At 49.2% G+C, this 17221-nt stretch overlaps 1 protein-coding gene across 3 annotated transcripts in view; it reads left to right on the top strand.

Annotated features, from left to right (window-relative positions):
- NECAB1 (N-terminal EF-hand calcium binding protein 1) overlaps window positions 1-17221 on the top strand; it is a 113773-nt gene that overhangs the window by 87387 nt on the left and 9165 nt on the right. For all 3 annotated transcript variants that reach the window (XM_019726238.2, XM_019726237.2, XM_019726236.2), the window contains 4 exons: window positions 5140-5276; window positions 10112-10227; window positions 12464-12540; window positions 13642-13695. In XM_019726238.2, the coding sequence (XP_019581797.1) occupies window positions 5140-5276; window positions 10112-10227; window positions 12464-12540; window positions 13642-13695 (384 nt within the window). The remainder of the gene's footprint in view (window positions 1-5139; window positions 5277-10111; window positions 10228-12463; window positions 12541-13641; window positions 13696-17221) is intronic.

The following is a 17221-nucleotide window of genomic DNA, read 5'->3' as shown; positions in this document are numbered from 1 at the left end:
GGGTCCAAATTCATTCTGTTAATTGTGGAGTTGACTTTTTTTCTTTTTTTTGAAATTTTTTTCTTAGTTTCAGGTGATAGCAGTCCATTTCATTTATTTATTCATTTTTTTAAATTTTATTTTATGATAGCAGTCTATTTTAAACTGATAAGTTTAATCACATACCAAAACTCTGCACTGTAGCTTTTCCCTGTCCCCACATGTTATGTTGTCAGAGTAAACACGCATTCATATTGTGTATCTTTCAACATGTTAGTTATGGTTATACCTTAATATTTGTCTTTTAATTTTAATCCTAGAATTAAAAATGATTTACCGACCATCATTACAGTAATACACCGTTCTGTATTTGTCTATATATTTACCTTTACCAGTGAGTTCCATACTTTCTTATGCTATTGTGTTGCTATTTAGCATCCTTTCATTTCAACTGGAAGAGCTGTTCTTTGGGTAACCCTAGAGATGTTGGGGTACGGGATGGAGGGACCAGCTCTCTCCCTCTGCAGGTTAGAGGATGAGAGCTAGAATTTTTCATCTCTGCTCTGTGCTGAGCAGGGAGCAGGATCTATGGCATCTACCAGCCCAAGCCACCATCTCGCTTCTCACCGGGCGCCACATTGTGCCAAGCCTGTCAGAGCTCCAAGACTGTCCAGACAGAAGCCAGTCCTCTGGTGAGCCCCCTCAAAAAGTTGGGATGCTATGTGCACAAACCTGAGAGAGGCTGGGAGCTAGTGGTGGCTTCTTGATCATTAGGTGCTGTGCTGGGGCTAAGAGTTGTCCTGAATCTCCCTGTTGGCTTCCGGGAGTCTGCTTTCACAGTTGCTCAAGGTGCAGGAGCCTTTCAGTGAGTTTCTGGATTATTCACAGGGAAGTTGGGACTTGTTGCTCAGTCAGTGTCTTTGTGGGGGGCCTGAGGGCCCCGGGGTCCTTGCTGTCCTGCTGCTGTCATTCACCTAGTTATTATCTTCAGAGTAGGAAACTGGAGTCTGATTCCAAAGCCCATCCTCTTTCGAGCACACCTCAGTTGCCTCTTTTCCTGAAACTTCCCCGATTGTTCTAATACAAAACATACCATTAATGAGCTGCATATGGAGAAAAGGAATGAATTATGTGCTTACAAATGCCAAGGGTCTCGCCTCTGTCAACATGTGTGTCACACCCACATGCACATTATAGTTTTTGTGCTATCAGTAGTCCAATAAATAAATATTACATTGAAAATAAAATATCCTTTTATCAATAAAAAATACTTAAAATAATAATGCAGCGTATTCAAAAACACAGGAAAATGAAGTCTATCAAACATAATGGGACTTAATATGTCAGAGAGCTAGTTTAGTGATTGTATGTAACACTGTAATTTTACATTTAATTCCACTCAGTCATTCTGCTTCTAGGAGTTTGCCTAAGGAAATAATTTAATATGTGTACAAAGAATATTCATCATATAAACTTTCTGATTTTTCTTACTATAAACAATCTAAATGTCCAAGAATATGGGATTGGATGAATAAATTAATGTAATGGAACAGACCACTCAGCCATTAATAATTATATTACAAATGGTTATTTGTGGACATGAAAGATGGATGTATTTTTAAGCACAAACAGCTGAAGCACGTGCCATCGGGCACATACAAAAGGGAAGACTGGTGCTCAGACTGTCACATTGAATTCAGACTGTTAATAGCTGAGACCCCCCCCCCAATCACCCAACAGCTGAGTTCCCTTTATGAGAACTGTCGACAGTTCAGACGCATAGCAGTCCCTGAGAAACCTGACATGAAAGCGATTGTCATGCTCAGGGTTTTACTTTAAGGAATCCTAGCCCTGTTCTAGCTCGCCACAGCGAAACGTGGACATTCTGGCTTTCCAGCCGCACAGATGGAAATAGTCACGCAGCTGTGTTGCCACCTTCCACTTTGTGGTTCATGTAACATGCTTCTCAGTGACCTGCTGGAATGTTCTTAAGACCTGAGAAACATCTGTTCATCTCCTTGTTAATATACATGAAGGACTAAACTGTATTTGAAACCAGAGGCAGAATCTGGCTATTGGATTCTTAGACAAGTAGAAGTGGTTTTTGCCAGTCCCTCAAATTCCGAGTTTTGTTCAAAGGAACATGTGCCTTAAGCCAACATATCAGTTGGCTTATCAGGGAGCTCAGCACGCAAAGATTACAACCAACACACTTGTTGAGAATAAAAAGGGCCAGGCTTTGACCTTTTCCAGCTTGTTAACTATTGAATTTTCCATCTGCTTTTTTTGTCTTTCTAAGGAACTTGTGTGTATCTCAGAGAAAGAGCAGGAAAGACCTGTTCCTCCTGGGTCTGCAATCCTAAACCCTGGGTCCAGATTGGGAGGAAAGAGGCTGACAAATGGCCCAGAAAGTGAGCTGAAGACCAGCAGTCTGTTCACAACAAAGTTGTGTTTCTCTCTGTTGCAGAGCCCACGTGAGCAGGAGGCTGGGCAGCAGCAAGCACTGCCAGCAGGGGCTGGACACAGGGCAGGCAGCTGGTGCCAGGGGGTGGCCAGGGCACTCCAGCGAGTCCCCAGCTGGTCCCCGTTTTGCACGACCCTTTAAGCAAGTGTGGGGAGCTGCCATGAGCTAGGTTTCGTTCTGGGCATTCTGAAGGTGGAGATGATTAAGAAGTGTTGCCTCCCTTTAAAGAGCTGGCCTGAGACGGGGGAGATGAAGTAAACCACAGCTTACAGTGTGAAACGACAAGCTCTGTACCGCGGGCAGAGAAAAGGAAGGGTGTTGCGGGAACACAGAGGGAAGGGAGCCTGCCTGTTCCTATGAGGAGAGGTGGTGGGTGTGGGGCAGGGAAGGCTGTACAGAGACGGCACCGTGAACTGGGTCTGGGAGGATGAGCAGAAGCCCTAGGAAAAGATCTGTTTTCTTCCCCAAGGGGCGGGCAGCACATAAGAGCAGCGATTACTAAAAACGCGTAATCGTGCAGAGCCTTAAGCCCGCCCACCAGCCCTTTCAGTGTCAGGGCCTCAGCATGTCTGCCATACAGACCAGCTGGTTGTGCGTTGCCCAGTGTCATCTGGAGCGTCCCAGTGAGGACAGCAGACTCTGCAGAGCAAGATGGAAGTCTCAGCACGATAGTGTGTAACTTTGCTGTGATCACACAGCGCCGTGACAGCCAGCCGTCAGTACACCTAAGGCTAATGTCACCAAGACTGCGAGCAAACACAGTGAGTCCTCAGTTCACAGGCGTTTCTCTTCAAACAAGCGGGTATCGGGTGAGCCTCTGTGTGGGCCAGTGAGGCCTACAGAGGTCTCAGGCATGACCTTGGTGTCTGACTGCAGTGACTGGAGTGTTTCAAGTGGGTAAGGGGGAAAAAGTTTCATTTCCATAGCGCTGCCATGACAAACATTTAACATTTAAATGCGAGAAGCTGGAGGCCGGTGTGGGGCTGCATTGCTCAGTAGGTGGGCGCGTCCTTCACTTGCCAGGCTGCCCACAAGCAGCTGTAAAGCGCCTGTCATTTGCTTTGGGTCTGTCACGCTGCACACCAGTCGCAGTGACTATTGGCAGAATCTCTGACCACATAATTATGTCTTCTCATTGTAACCAGTTTCATTTCAACATCTGCTCTAGAAAATGGAAATGACTGTGGGGAAAGAATTGAGCACACCTTTCTTCTATCACATTTCCTTTTCATCTCAAAGGAAAGCTTTACTCAATTAAAAAACAAAAACTGAGAAATAATTTTCAAAATTTACTGCCACAAAATACTAACAAGCTATTTGATCAAATAAAATATTTTGTATAGTTTTTTAGCTTTAAGTAACTCACCAAAATGCCTTATGTTATGATGAGTATGTAATGTTTTGTCTTATGGTTAGTTTCTTGGGTAGAATTAAAGGTATTCAATTTTTTTATTTTTAAATAAGACCATTAAATACAGTTGATACACAAATTTTCTGTTGTTTACATGCAGAAAGTGAACTTGAAAAGAGACAGATGATTGATTGAAACCTTTTACAATTTCAAATTGGGAAGGAAATTAGGTTTTCTATGACATTCTGCTAACAGAAGAATTCCAAAGTAAATTACATTAGGAGGCCGCAGGTCCAGTATTCCCGGGTTTAGAGGTGATAGCAGCACAAAATATGTGTAAGTTGGAATGTGCCTAAGTTTAGTCTGAGTTGTGAGAAAGCCGAGACCTGGAAAGATGAAATAACTGTCTTCTTAGTTTGGGCACAACCGTCCATAAGGTTCCCCAGCACATCGTGTCCCCTGGCATTATCTTGTCACCACCGTTCCTTTCAACCATGAAAAACATCATTTTGTTTAGGGGCGAAGCCACATAAATTTTTCCTTCACTGAGCTCATATGTGCTGTTCCCAGCCGAGGCTCTGAGTCAGGCTAAGCCGGCTGCTCCAGGACCGGGAACGGCTTCTGGCACCACTTCACCCCATGCCGCTCTGGTTGTCTTGTTTCTTGGTTCTCCCTGAGACTGTGGAGGACAAGCGGCCGCCACCCAGACCACGCTGGGCAAGGGTGACTCGTGTCTGTGGAGATGTCGCTTTACCTGGGGCCGATGACATGCCCAGAGCTCCAGTGGCTGCGGTGTTGTACTGCAAGTGACATGTCCCCCGAGGGAGGGACAGAGCACATTTAGAAAAGTGTTTAAATATTCTGAGCCCAACACATGCTGAATTTTGAGATAACTGCACGTAATGATTTCCGCTTCAGTATACTATAGATGAGGCATAATAAATACATGGAGAGGGAAATAAGCCAATTGCTGAAACGTGACTGCATTTACTTGCTAACAAATGACACTATGGCACCGTCGTCATGTAAATGAAACAGAACAAACCCCAAGTAGTCACATTCCAACCTCTTTTCCAGATGTTTTTTATTTTCCTACCATTTTCTGTTCCATAATTCTACTGAATCTTTTCCTTTTCCCCAGTTGAGGCGGGTCACTTAGAGATGGGCTAGTCCAGTCATTTCTGCAGCACTGTTATTCAGCTTCTGGCGGGTAGGTGGGTCTCTTCTCTCCTCTGTCTCACCTTTTCGAAGATGAAGCTGAGATTGATGGGTACTTGGGGGGGAAACGATTCCTAGTTATCTTTCCTTGCCCTACTTCTAATGGCATGTGTTTTCTCATCCTTAGGACTACCAAGAGGCCTCCAATTTGGAACAATTTGTAACTCGATTTTTACTGAAGGAGACCTTGAATCAGCTGCAGTCTCTCCAGAATTCTCTGGAATGTGCCATGGAAACTACTGAGGAGCAAACCCGTCAAGAAAGGCAAGTTAAATGTTTTCACATTATGTCTTTTTAGTGAACTGTGTTTACAGAAAACCAGTTGAAGGGCATTGTAGTGACACTAGTGAAAACTAAAACTGAGAATTAACAGATCCCAACAGGACAGCAGGGGCCGCCGCTGGGTGCTTGTGTCTGTCTCTGAAAAGACCCTTCTCCTTCTCTCACTGCTCCTCATGTCTTCAACACATTTTGATGGAGAACGTCGTAGACGAGGAAGACTTTCAAAGGCTCTGTGATGATATGAAGACACATTTCACATAGTCCCAGTCCTTAGGGCGCTGACGTCTGTTCCATAAATAAGACGTGAAATCTGAACCCAAGATGCAGGGTACACAGTGAGCCGTACCATAGGCAAGGTAAAGCAAACTGCCACGGGATTGCACAAGGTAAAAGATTAAATATGGAAAGAAGGATGAAAGACAAGTTCACGGCATTTCCTGAGGACGTTTGAGCTCATCTTGCCAATGGGGATCATTTTAAAATGCAGAAATGATGGGAACAAGCCTTACAGGCAAAGTGAACGTGGATCTAAAGGGGAACCTGAGAATTCAGTTCCCATGATTATGGAAACAGGGAAAAGAGAATGATGGGAAAGGATTTCACAATCCAGTGCCAGCAACTATATCACTGAGAAGATAAGTAGTGATATTTTAACAGTTATGTAAATAAAAGCACTAATGCTAAAGAGAAAGCTGAGTTAGAAATGTGTAGAGGAGAAACCAAAATAATTCCTGCCAACAGTTGGTGCTTTCTTGAGTTGTCATCGTTTAGAGAAGAGCTTGGCAAAACTCTCGCTTATGCAACATATTTTTGCAAGTGTTACTTTAAACCTGTAGATATGACTTATCTAACTTTTGCATTTTAAATTAGGAAGAAACACACAGTTTTTTGAACAGGTTAATAATAGACTGTTCTGTATGGTTGATTTTTCTAAACAAATTAATGCATACATAATTATTAGGACATCTCAGAAAAACAATGGAATTTTCAACCGTGTGTTGACAGTGTTGTGAATGAGTGCGCACCACCAAAATTGGCCCAAAAAGCCTGTAACCTCAGCTCTCAGAGCTCGTGCAGCTGAAGAAGATGCGCGCACTCCTTGCCGGCCCTGTACCGTTGCAACTTCCTGTTTCCATTGCACTGGGTGATTCCATATCAAATGGCAAAGTAGAACAATTAGTTCTAGAAAAGCAACAACCCAGTTTCTCGGGTCTGAGCAAGGATAAGGGAACATCATGAAGCCCAGTGAAATAGATTTCACGTTCCTACTGAAAAAACGAGGCCTGATGTCTTTTCTTTAGATTTTTTGGACGTAAAATGGATTCTTCTTTTTTACAATCAGTCATTTGCCAGCTGAGAGGAGGCTGAGAGGAGGCTGAGGAAGCGCTCAGCAACCCGTGCTCGCCTGCCCTTTGGGTTGTTCTGTAGCTGCCTCCGGCACGTCAGGCCGCAGCCTGGCCTTGAACTCTGACCACCGCCAACAGCTGCACAGCAGCTGTGTTTACTGAGCAGGCGCATGATGATAGAGTTTAAGAAAAGTGGAAGACACGAGAGAAGCAACAAACCTTTATGTCTGGGTGTCTGGCTCACAGCCTGGAAGCGTGGGAACTCCTACAGGTCTGCTGTCACTTTGGGGAGCGCTGCTGTGTAGGGTTTGCCGAAGGCACCCAGCGATGCCCACATCCCACTGCAAATCACGATTCTCCTCCTGGAAAGTTTCTGGGGGAAGAATACACAAAGAAGGAAATAGAAAAGGAGCTTCACTACAGGTGTGTGTCAGTGTGATGTCTCTGGAGACTCTGACACTGAATCAGGCCCAGGCCTGGAGGGGCTTGTTTCCCCCCAAGGCTCTGTCTTCCTACCAGCTGACCACCAGGCCGGTGAGGGAAGCACCGGGGCCTCCCCAGTGTGGAAAAGACAGGGAGCCGGCTGCTGTTGCCCATGTCGCAAACAAGAGACCAGTGAGAAGCCTCCTGGGGAGACAAGGCTTGAACAGACCTGCAGGGTGGTTTAATGGCAGCTGTTGTGCTTGCTCCCTGCAGGGGTGGGTGCTCTCAGCACCCGCCCATAACACCCTCAGCACCCGCCCTCACACGCCCACAGCACCCACAGCACCCACAGCACTCGCCCACAGTGCCCACAGCACCCACCCACAACGCCCACAGCACCCACAGCACCCGCCCACAGTTCCCGTCCTCACCCGCCCACAGCACCCACAGCACCCACCCACAGCACCTGTCCTCACCCGCCCACAACACCGACAGCACCCACCCACAGCACCTGTCCTCACCCGCCCACAACACCGACAGCACCCACCCACAGCTCCCGTCCTCACCCGCCCACAGCACCCACAGCACCCACCCACAGCTCCCGTCCTCACCCGCCCACAGTACCCACAGTACCCACCCACAGCTCCCGTCCTCACCCGCCCACAGCACCCACAGCACCCACCCACAGCACCCGTCCTCACCCGCCCACAGTACCCACAGCACCCACAACACCCACAGCACCCGTCCTCACCCGCCCACAGCACCTGGCTGACTCCCTGGCTGGCTTGCTCACTGCTTGAGCAGCACTTTCTCTGGAAGCCTTCAATCAGGACAGAGCTTTGCAGCCCACTGCAGCACGGTCCACTCCCTCGTCCCCTTACTCGGAGCTGCGTAGTCCCTGTCCCTTACCTGTTTATTTCTCACATGAGACTTTTGAGTCTCTAGATGGCAGGGGATGGCCTTGTCTCCCTCTGCCTGGCACAACTGCATGTGAAAGCTATGAAATGTACTCAATGAAAGGAAACCACGGTAACGTGCACCAGAGGGGCAGTGAAAAGGCCCCGGGGTAGTGAGGAGACCCGCCTACCTGGCATCTGGGCTTAAGAAAGGTCTTACACGCTACACACATGTTTACACGTAAAACTAGCAGAGATTGTCATTGGTGGTTTTAAGTAGAGGAGAAATCAAATGAAAACGAGGTTTAAGGGACCTCAGTCTCACAGTGGTGCGTGGTGAAGGTTTGGGGAAGAGGAGAGGTCAGCTCAGCACACCTAGACGTCACACGGGAAGGAGCCGCCGGCCGCCACACCCGGGCTGTGACCATGTGCTTGCCTCCAGCGTCATTGTGACTTTGGGGGTTATGGTGTGTGAAACGTAAGGATGTGAGGACTCTGTGGAATGTGGCAGCTCTGAGAAGTCCTCTGTCCCACCATCAGCCCCGGTTGGGGGTCACACAGCCTCGCGCATCCTGCAGGACCTCTGTCGGTTCCTGTGAAAGTGGCACTTTCACGCAGGAGGGACGTGTGCAGCTGGAATGCCAGAGGGCCGAGGTTTCCAGGTGGCATTCTGCAACACTCTGCAAGCTGGCTAAACGGAGCCACTTTACTCCTTTCCTTTGAAGAACCTGATAGCAGGTGACAAGAATACCCTTACGTTATACTGAGGTGTCCCTCTGGATGACCCTGTTCTCTTACATAATAAACCTTCACAAGCTGGATTCCGGGAACATGGCTAGAATTCTATGTGAATTCCTTCTTTATAATGGAATCTGCAAACAGCTCTGTTCCCCAAAGTGCTTTATCCAGAGAGCTGGCTTGTTCCTTCTGGGCTTGGGTGTTATTTTCTCCTTTTGATGGCTGTCCGTTTTAGAAGTAGGGAAAGGCTTTAATTTCACCTCCAGGTGATCATAAAACTCAGACAGTTCACGTTCCCTTAGCTTGAACATCTAGTCACCTACTACTGCAGCCCCCACAAGCTGCCAGAAAATCGACTTTTGTATGCCAGAGGCAAATCTAGGAAGGTCTAGTTAAAGATTAGAGAGTAAATATATATGATTTCTTTTGCTCCCTCCCTAAAGCCTTCAAAAAATGGCATTAAAAGTGCCTGGGTAAAAAGTCCTAACCGCACTAAAAAAGGATGGAAGGAGAGCCAAAGGGGTGGGTGAATCTGGTGGTGGCAGGTGAGAGGGGCTGGGAGAGCAGCCCCACTGGGGCGGTGGGCGGGGGGTGGCCCCACCCAGCGTGAGGTGTGCCTCCTGGAGAAAGTGAACGGGTGTACCCTGCTCACCTGGGGTTCGGGGCACAACACTAAGAATGAAGCGTCAAGGGAGACTTGGGACCCCCTCAGGGTGCTCTGCTCCCAGAGCACTGACACCGGCCTCAGACTCCCATCGGGACACTTCTCGGGCCATCTCTTGGTCCAGGCGTTGGTGTCCCCTGGGGAACAGCCCAGCTAGGCCCCCCCGCAGAGCAGCTGCAGGCTGGAGCCCTCACCACACGCAGATTCCAGGGGTCCACGTCGCTCCTTCCTCTGCAATAGGCAGGGTCAAGCAGGACAACACAGAGACATAAGGGGACTGAGCAGAAACAGCACTCACAGCAGAAACTGCCAGGGGAGAATCGTCAGTGTGCCGAGGAAGCGAGGAGAGTTTGCGTTCAGGAACTAAGGAGAGGATGCTGGTTTTTTAAAAAAGAATATTCAAAGCACACAAAGGAGCTCTTAGAAATTGATTGCGGAAAGTAAAACCTCTGCGGAAGATTGGGAGGCAGTGTGATGCCGTTTCCACAAAGAGATGAAAAGTAGGAAAAACAAATCAAACTATCGGTAAGTCCAAGAGGCCTAATATTTGACATGTAGTAATTCCAGGAAAAGAACCAAAGCGAGAAATGGTCAGAGAGTTCAGTCAGAGCAGGGAGGAGGAATAACGGAAGCCTGACCCCAGGGCATGTGGCAGGCTGTAATTCTCGGGCTTTTCAGCTCACTTCCCTGGGAAGCTGGACTTGGGGGACTGAGCCCTGACCCTGGGCTGACCGCTGTCTCTGTTAATAGGCGAGGCCCGGCCAAGCCAGAAGTCCTGTCCATCCAGTGGCCCGGGAAACGGTCAGGTCGCCGAGTCCACAGACACAACAGCTTCTCCCCCAACAGCCCTCAGTTCCCTGGTCCAGGTAATGAACGCAGCTTTGTGATTTCTGTTCTACACAGTTGACTCCGTGTGTGTTTTCACAATGACTTATTTTTAAACCTGCAGCCAAAGCGGTAGGAAGGGTGTGTGTTCCTGATGCACGTGAGTGTCTGAAGCCAAAGTGGCCAACAGGCTCGGGTGTTGAGAACTGGGGTGATGGTTCTCACCATCGTTCTGTCAGACCCCTGGCCGTGCCGCAGGGTGGGACAGAGAGACAGGGAGGGCTGGGGCGCGGCCACCTCTCTGCAAAGGAGCTGTGCTTTCATCTCAGCCTGCTACGCACTGGACCCCAAGCCTGCTGGGCACACCCTGAACCCACCGTAGGAAGGGCTCTTGTTTCCCTTCATGATGGGACTGAAATCAGCTGGTGGTTCTGAAAGTTTATTGGAAGAAAACCACAGTAATAATCATTAGGTTATTGTATTTTAACCACGTCATTTATAATAATTACTTTCGAATCAATTGGAAATATGCAAACTCAGGTTGCTAAATATCAAATTAATTGTTATAAATTGTGTGTGTGTGTGTTTGTGTGTGTGTGTGCGTGCGCACATATCACTTGAACATGTGGTTTTAACACAAATGAATCTTTAAATATCTAACATTTCAGAAAATCAAAGTGCTAAGTAAAGCGTATATTACACAGACTCTACTGGAAATATTTCAAAGAACACTGTCTTATTTTATCCAAGCCTTTATAGGGTCGATGTTAGTATCTCCATTTCCCCAGAAAGTGAAGTGATCATAGGTCATTTTCACTACAGAACAAACAAACCTGAGCCTCAGTGCTTACGGCTGCAGCACTTGGTTTTCGTCCCGGGGCCTCTGGCCGAGTGGGGTGTGGGAGCTGTCAGCCCGACTCGGCTCTGGGCTGTAGCTCGGCTTCAGTGCCATTCTGCTGGGGCCAGTGGCCACTTGGGGCAGCTTGTCCTCCTGGCGGTGTCCAACGCTCACTTAAAAGTGCGGTGTGCATTTTATCTGCAAGCCCAGTAACGGGAGCGGCGAGTGGACCCCATCGTGGGTGGAGGTGCTGCCCTCAGGGAGAGGCTGGAGACAGAGAACTACAGCAGGGAGACGAGGAGATGACAGTACTAGGCTCCCGAGTCACAGCATAGATTGGCCTTTCCACTAACCATTCAGAAACTAACGTTACGCCCTGCTGTGCTCGCCACCTTCAGTTTTCAAGGAACCAGCCACATGGCCACGTGCTACCTGATTTGGGATGGAAGCCATTTGTGGGTGCACCGGCGACATTTCCTGTTCCCAGCACCCTCAGCGGGCTCTTTGTAGGCACATGCCTGCCACGTGCTCCAGCTTCCTTCTGCGTCCTGAGGCCCTGGCTGAGCTCTGAGGGGCGTTTCACCCCAGAAGCCGATTCTGCTGGGAGTGCTGCGTCTTTATAACTGAGGTCTTGCCTTCCTAACACTTAAAGCCAAACAAGGCTTTACAGTCTTCAATTAAGTCATATTGTCCTATCAAGAAATGGGAATGTATCACTTCAGCAGAGCCAGCTGTGCTGAGGGTGCCCGGGGACCCCGGAGTGTCTGTGCAGGGCTCATAAGATGACAGTGACAGCAGTGGAGCTGGGTGGTGTTTACCTCGTTTGTGCCAGGCACTGTCCCTGCAGGCAAGCCTGAGCCTGTGTGCACGCACGTCTGTTCTGACCCCGTCCTCACAGTCAGTGTGAGCCTGCTGGTCCTGCAAGTAATCACACTGAGGCCACAGGAGTCAAGTTGTGTCACCAGCACCGGTGGCCCCTGCGTCCGCGCTCACTGCCGTGTCCTGACCGCAGTGTCTGTGTGAACGCGAGGTAGTCCGGAGGCAAGTGGCCGCCTGCTGCCCTGCCTTCTGTCTGGTGGTAGCCGTTTAGGCCAGGACTCCTGACACTGCTCCACTAGTGAGATTAGAATCAGGGATCCATGCTTTCCTTTCTCCAAAATGAAAATGATGCAGCGGGGACAGAACGGCTCAGCAGGAGCTGTTCGTTAGCCTATGAAAGGTCAGGACAGGCCACAACCTAATACACTAGGCCTGTGAAAATGAGCCTGGGGGCTCGGACCGTATGGCCGCGGAGAGCAGTAACAGGGCGCTCCGTGACCTGGCCTGAAGGCTGTGGGCCACCAGTGACCCGCGCTCCTCCAGGGCAGCGACAGGAAAGCCGAGGCGCACGCTTCCCCTCTGTCCACACTGTAACGCGTTGCCTCTGATTCTCCCGTAAGGCTTATCAGAGGAGGATAACCAGTGGATGGCCCAGATAAACAGGCTGCAGAAACTAATCGATAGACTGGAAAAGAAGGTGGGTGCTTCTGCTTCTTTCTTCTCCCCTCACTTCTCAGGGGATTGTGATTCTCGTCACCACCCCTGACAGCACCCATGGCGCCCGGGACTGAGTCCCAGCCAGGATCCCGGTGGTGCTGGGAATGACTGCTTGGGAGTTATTTGGGGTTTTGTGAAAGCAAATGCAGACGCTGCTGTAAGTTCGCCTTCCCCACCCCACTCCTGTTACCTGGGGACAGGCTGTGGTGGTGACTGTGAACTCAGTCTGCTGCACCGTCTGCCTCAGACTGTGGGACTAGGCCGCCTGTGCTGCGCGGATGCAAATGGCGCCTGTGCGGGGTCCTGGCTGACTGCTGCGGAGTGGCTGTGTGACATCCTAAGAGAGGAGACTGCATCCTGGGCTTCTGGAAATTAGCGAATGAAGTGATGCCTTTCAGCATTAAAACCAGTTAGGATGTGACGAAGACTTGCTTAAAACGTGCGTCATGTGCCTAATTACGGTGTTTTCCTGCCCAATTCGATGAGTCCCGGCAGCCCAGACGTGGTGGTGACTCCCCTCGGACAGCTGGCTGGAGAGGCAGCCTCTGTCACCATTCGGAGCATGAGTTTCCTGTGCCCGCCCGGCCTTAAGTCAGGGCCTTAGGTCTGAGACAGTTAGCGACCGTGCAGAACCCGGCCGGCTGGCAGAGCTCTCACCAGCACGACGAGCCAGGCTTTCTGAGTGGTGGTGCAGAACCCGGCCCAGAGTCAGTGCCCCGGGAACGTGGCAGACCTCGCAGCCATCAGCCTCCTCACCCTGGCGTTTTCTTTTCCCGCCCTCCCCTCTCTGTTTTCACAAATCTTGTGTCCACTTGTTCTCTTTCCATGGCAGCGGTAAACCTTAGTAATGATCGACTGCACACACGTGAAATGGCTTCTCACAGTTGATCCAATGGATGCAAGTCTTTATTGGAACAACTCATTTTTTAAAAATCTGAATTCTTTCATCTCCTTTCAGATAATGTGGTTCTCTTGGTTCAATAGTAGCCATAAAGAAGCTGCCACTCAAATATATGCTGTTTTTCATAATTAACTAATTTCTGGTCTCCCCCTGTCCCCCGATTCCTTCCTCTAACTGAAGGATCTTAAACTTGAACCTCTGGAAGAAGAAGTTACTGCAGGGAACACTAAATCTGTAAGTACTTTTTCTGGGTCAGAATTTTAGAAATATATACTTTGAAAATATGATTTAATTGCTTCAAAATTAGTTACTATCTCAGTGAAAATTTGAAAAAGTGTAAGGAACCCATGGGCATATTTCATTTTGTATGGCTAAGAGGTATTTTCTACATGGTGACTTGTGGAAACCCAATGCCTACCTCACAGGGTTTTGTGACGCTCCTGGCGGGTGCTATGTGCACAGTGAAAATCTTACGCATGTGTGAGCTATTGAGTGAGCGCATGGGCACAGCTGGCGTATGAGGGCAGGTTCAGACCGCATCACAGTCATGTTTTATGCTCCCTGCCATCTCTGAGCCAGGGCCAGGCCCAGCAAGTTTTAAAAGATCTGTCACCCACAAGCGTTGCGGATTCAACAGTGCTTAAGAGTAGTTAAAAAATAGCACTGGGCAAGCTGGTCGGGATTCAGTGTTACTTAAAAGCAGGGAAGGCTATTCCTTAACTGTTTTCAATCCTGTGTAAAGGTGAAGTAATCATGCCTTTGGGAATACACAGATAGTAATAGTAATAGTCTGAACTGGTTTGTTTTTGCAGAAATAACACTAAGATAGTTGTTATTAAAAGTTGTGTATTTTCCTTGTGGTTGTGCCTACATGACTGCGCACTCACTCCATAGTCTGTATTCAGAAAGACCAAAACAGTTTCCACTGTTCCTTCACAGCTAGTATTCATAATTGTATGTCACTGTGTGCTGAATGACTTCTCCTGGTGAGCAAAAGCAGTTTGAGAATTCATGGACTAGAGAAGTGTTTCCTTTCCCATATCAGAAAGAGAAGAACAAACCTGTTTTACACACTTCTTGTCTAAAAGCTAATCTTTCCCAAGCCTTCATTGCATGCCAGGTGTGGTGCCAAATGCCCATATAACTCATTTCATCCTCATAGTAGCCTCGTGAGGTGGTGCTGCTATGGGCCCATTTTACAGATGCAGAGATTGGGGTGTAGAGACGTGGACGTGCCCCAGCTGAGCCCCAGCAGTTGTGTGCCAGGCCTGCGCTCCTCACATCGTAACAGTCCCCCTCGGCGTGCAGTGCCCTGCCAGGCACCGAGGGACACTTGCTGTCTGCCATGAGCTGGCGAGCTCCCGCATGACTGTGTTTTGGGAGATTCCCCAGCCCTGGAGCAGAGCAGGGATCGGGTAGCTGGTAAGCGCACAGCCCGTCCTGGACCCCAGCAGCTGCCATGTCTAGTTTTCTGGGACGTGAGCCATTGTGTAATGAGTATAAGATATGGTTTCTTTTTTTAAGTTAATTTTTTTTCTCAGTTCAGAGTAAGAGAAGTAACATTTATTATCTATCGTGGTCAAGATCTTTACATACACGATTCCATTGAATCCTCCCCCAAACTCTGTGATATCATTACCTCTATTCCAATTCACATATCAGAAGACATAAATAAGATGATGAAGATTATGTAATTAACTTCTTCTGTCCACAAAGCTGGCACAATTGAACCAGTTCTTTTAAATCAAAACCCCTTAACTTAAAGGAGAAAGAAGAAAGGAAAGAGGACAGATGGTAGAGACAGAGATAAAAGAACCCCCAGCTACACAAAGTGCTCTCGAGTTTTCCGGACCACCTCAAATCCTTTGTGGAATGACTAATGTGTAAATAGAATTATTAAAGGAATTCTGAGGACAGGCAATGGCTGAAAGCAAAAACACAAATCATTGATCACTAACTGCATGCCAGGCCCTGAGGGAGAACACACAGTGGTGAATATTACGGCTGGGGGACGACTGGAAGGAAATGTAGGCAGTGAAATGGGGTCTACAATAAGGTGTGACGATCAGCACAGCAAGGGCCACCACCTGCTTTAGGGGCCCAGGAAAGGCTGCCACCACACAGTCCTAGATAAATGGACATCAGGTCTCATCCCAGATCTAGCCGTGGACCTGGAGATGGGTGGTTTTGGTGTATAACCTGGAGTTTCTGCCACTTTCTGCCTCTGGTCAGCAAGTAATCATTAGCCTCCTCCTTTTCACATATAGTGTTTTCCCAAAAATAAGACCTAACTGGAAAATAAGCCCTCGCGTGATTTTTCAGGATGACATCCCCTGAACATAAGCCCTAATGCCTCTTTTGGAGCAAAACTTAATATAAGACCCGGTCTTATTTCCGAGGAAACACGGTATGTAGAACACAGTCACAGACCCATTTATGGAGAGCACCCCAAGTGTCTTCCCAGTTCTGCCTGCAGCTCATATTCCAGGATTCCCGCATGAGGTCCGTCTTCTGTTCAGGTCAGGATACAGTCCCTTACTAGGCTTGACACGCTTATGAGTAAAAAGATAAGTTACCTACCCCCCCACACACACACACACGCATGCGCGCGGATAAAGTATACATTGCAAGGCTGGGCCAGGTTAAGTGCCACAAAATGGCCTTTGAGAAAAGGGGTGATGAGACACACATTCGCTGTTTTATGCAAGATGGATTCATGCTGGGGCCGGGTTTGTTCACCAGGGGAGTTCCGTGGGTAATACAGCCGGCCTCCGTGCGGGGCGGAGGCCTGTTGCCCCGTGTTCCTCTGTGATGGTTTCTTCTTGGTCCGAGGTCCTCTGTGACGGCACCGGAAACAGCCGGTTGTAGTGTGTTGCCCTTTTGCGGGGAGGCAGCATTCGCAGCCTGCGTCCTGCTCACAGGAGCTTAGGCTTGGACAGTCCAAGGATTCCACGCGTGGGAGCGAGACTGACGCGGCAAGTACAGTTCTGTCAGCCCGTCAGTCGGCTCGTGAAATTCCCGTACAGGCAGCTTCCCGTGCACAGAGCCGTACCTGAAAGGATCCCTTACACGGGGCTCTGAAGTGGGGTGCGCTCTGCTGAACCCTGTGACAAGAGTAGTAGGTGGAGCCACCACTGTGACCCAGAATCCAGCACCTGCTGTTTACCTGTGGGAACGTGTGTGGCCTGTAGAATGTGGGACGGTGATTCCCACGCTGTGCTCGGTGTCGGGCCGCGGCAGCGGTCACGTGAGGTGGGAGGTCCGAGCGGACAGCGCACAGCTGGGGCCTCGGGCCGGTTCTGCCGCCCGCGTGTTGTTCTGCGCATTTCGGGCTCACGTCCCAGTTCAGGGAAGCACTGATCCCGAGCTCACAGCAGCAGCAGCAGCAGCAGCAGGAGCCCAGAGGCAGAGACTCAGGACAGACGGGCTTCAGAGCCCGCGCTTCCTTCGGTGGTAAAGGTGCGTGACAAGCAGCAGTTGGCGCCCCACGCAGTGCGACCCGGTCGGCACGGGCGCCATCTAGTGGCGAGGTTGTGAGCGGGCCGCTGGTCGGCAGGGAGTCGTTCCCCGCCCTGCGGTGGTTAAGGTGCCTCTGGAAATGCTGCAGCGAACACGGTGTTTGAAATGTGGTGGTTTGTGACAATGCGCCCGATATGTGGAACATCACAAGTGACCCGGGGACAAGCTGGAGCTGTGCACTGGGTGCAGCACGACTGTCCCCCCAGACCGCCACCAACGCGGATGGGATGGATACGCAGTG

The sequence above is a fragment of the Rhinolophus sinicus genome, linkage group LG14 (genome assembly GCF_036562045.2).
Source record: "Rhinolophus sinicus isolate RSC01 linkage group LG14, ASM3656204v1, whole genome shotgun sequence".
Classification (NCBI taxonomy): domain Eukaryota; kingdom Metazoa; phylum Chordata; class Mammalia; order Chiroptera; family Rhinolophidae; genus Rhinolophus; species Rhinolophus sinicus.
This window is presented reverse-complemented; position numbering and strand designations above follow the sequence as displayed.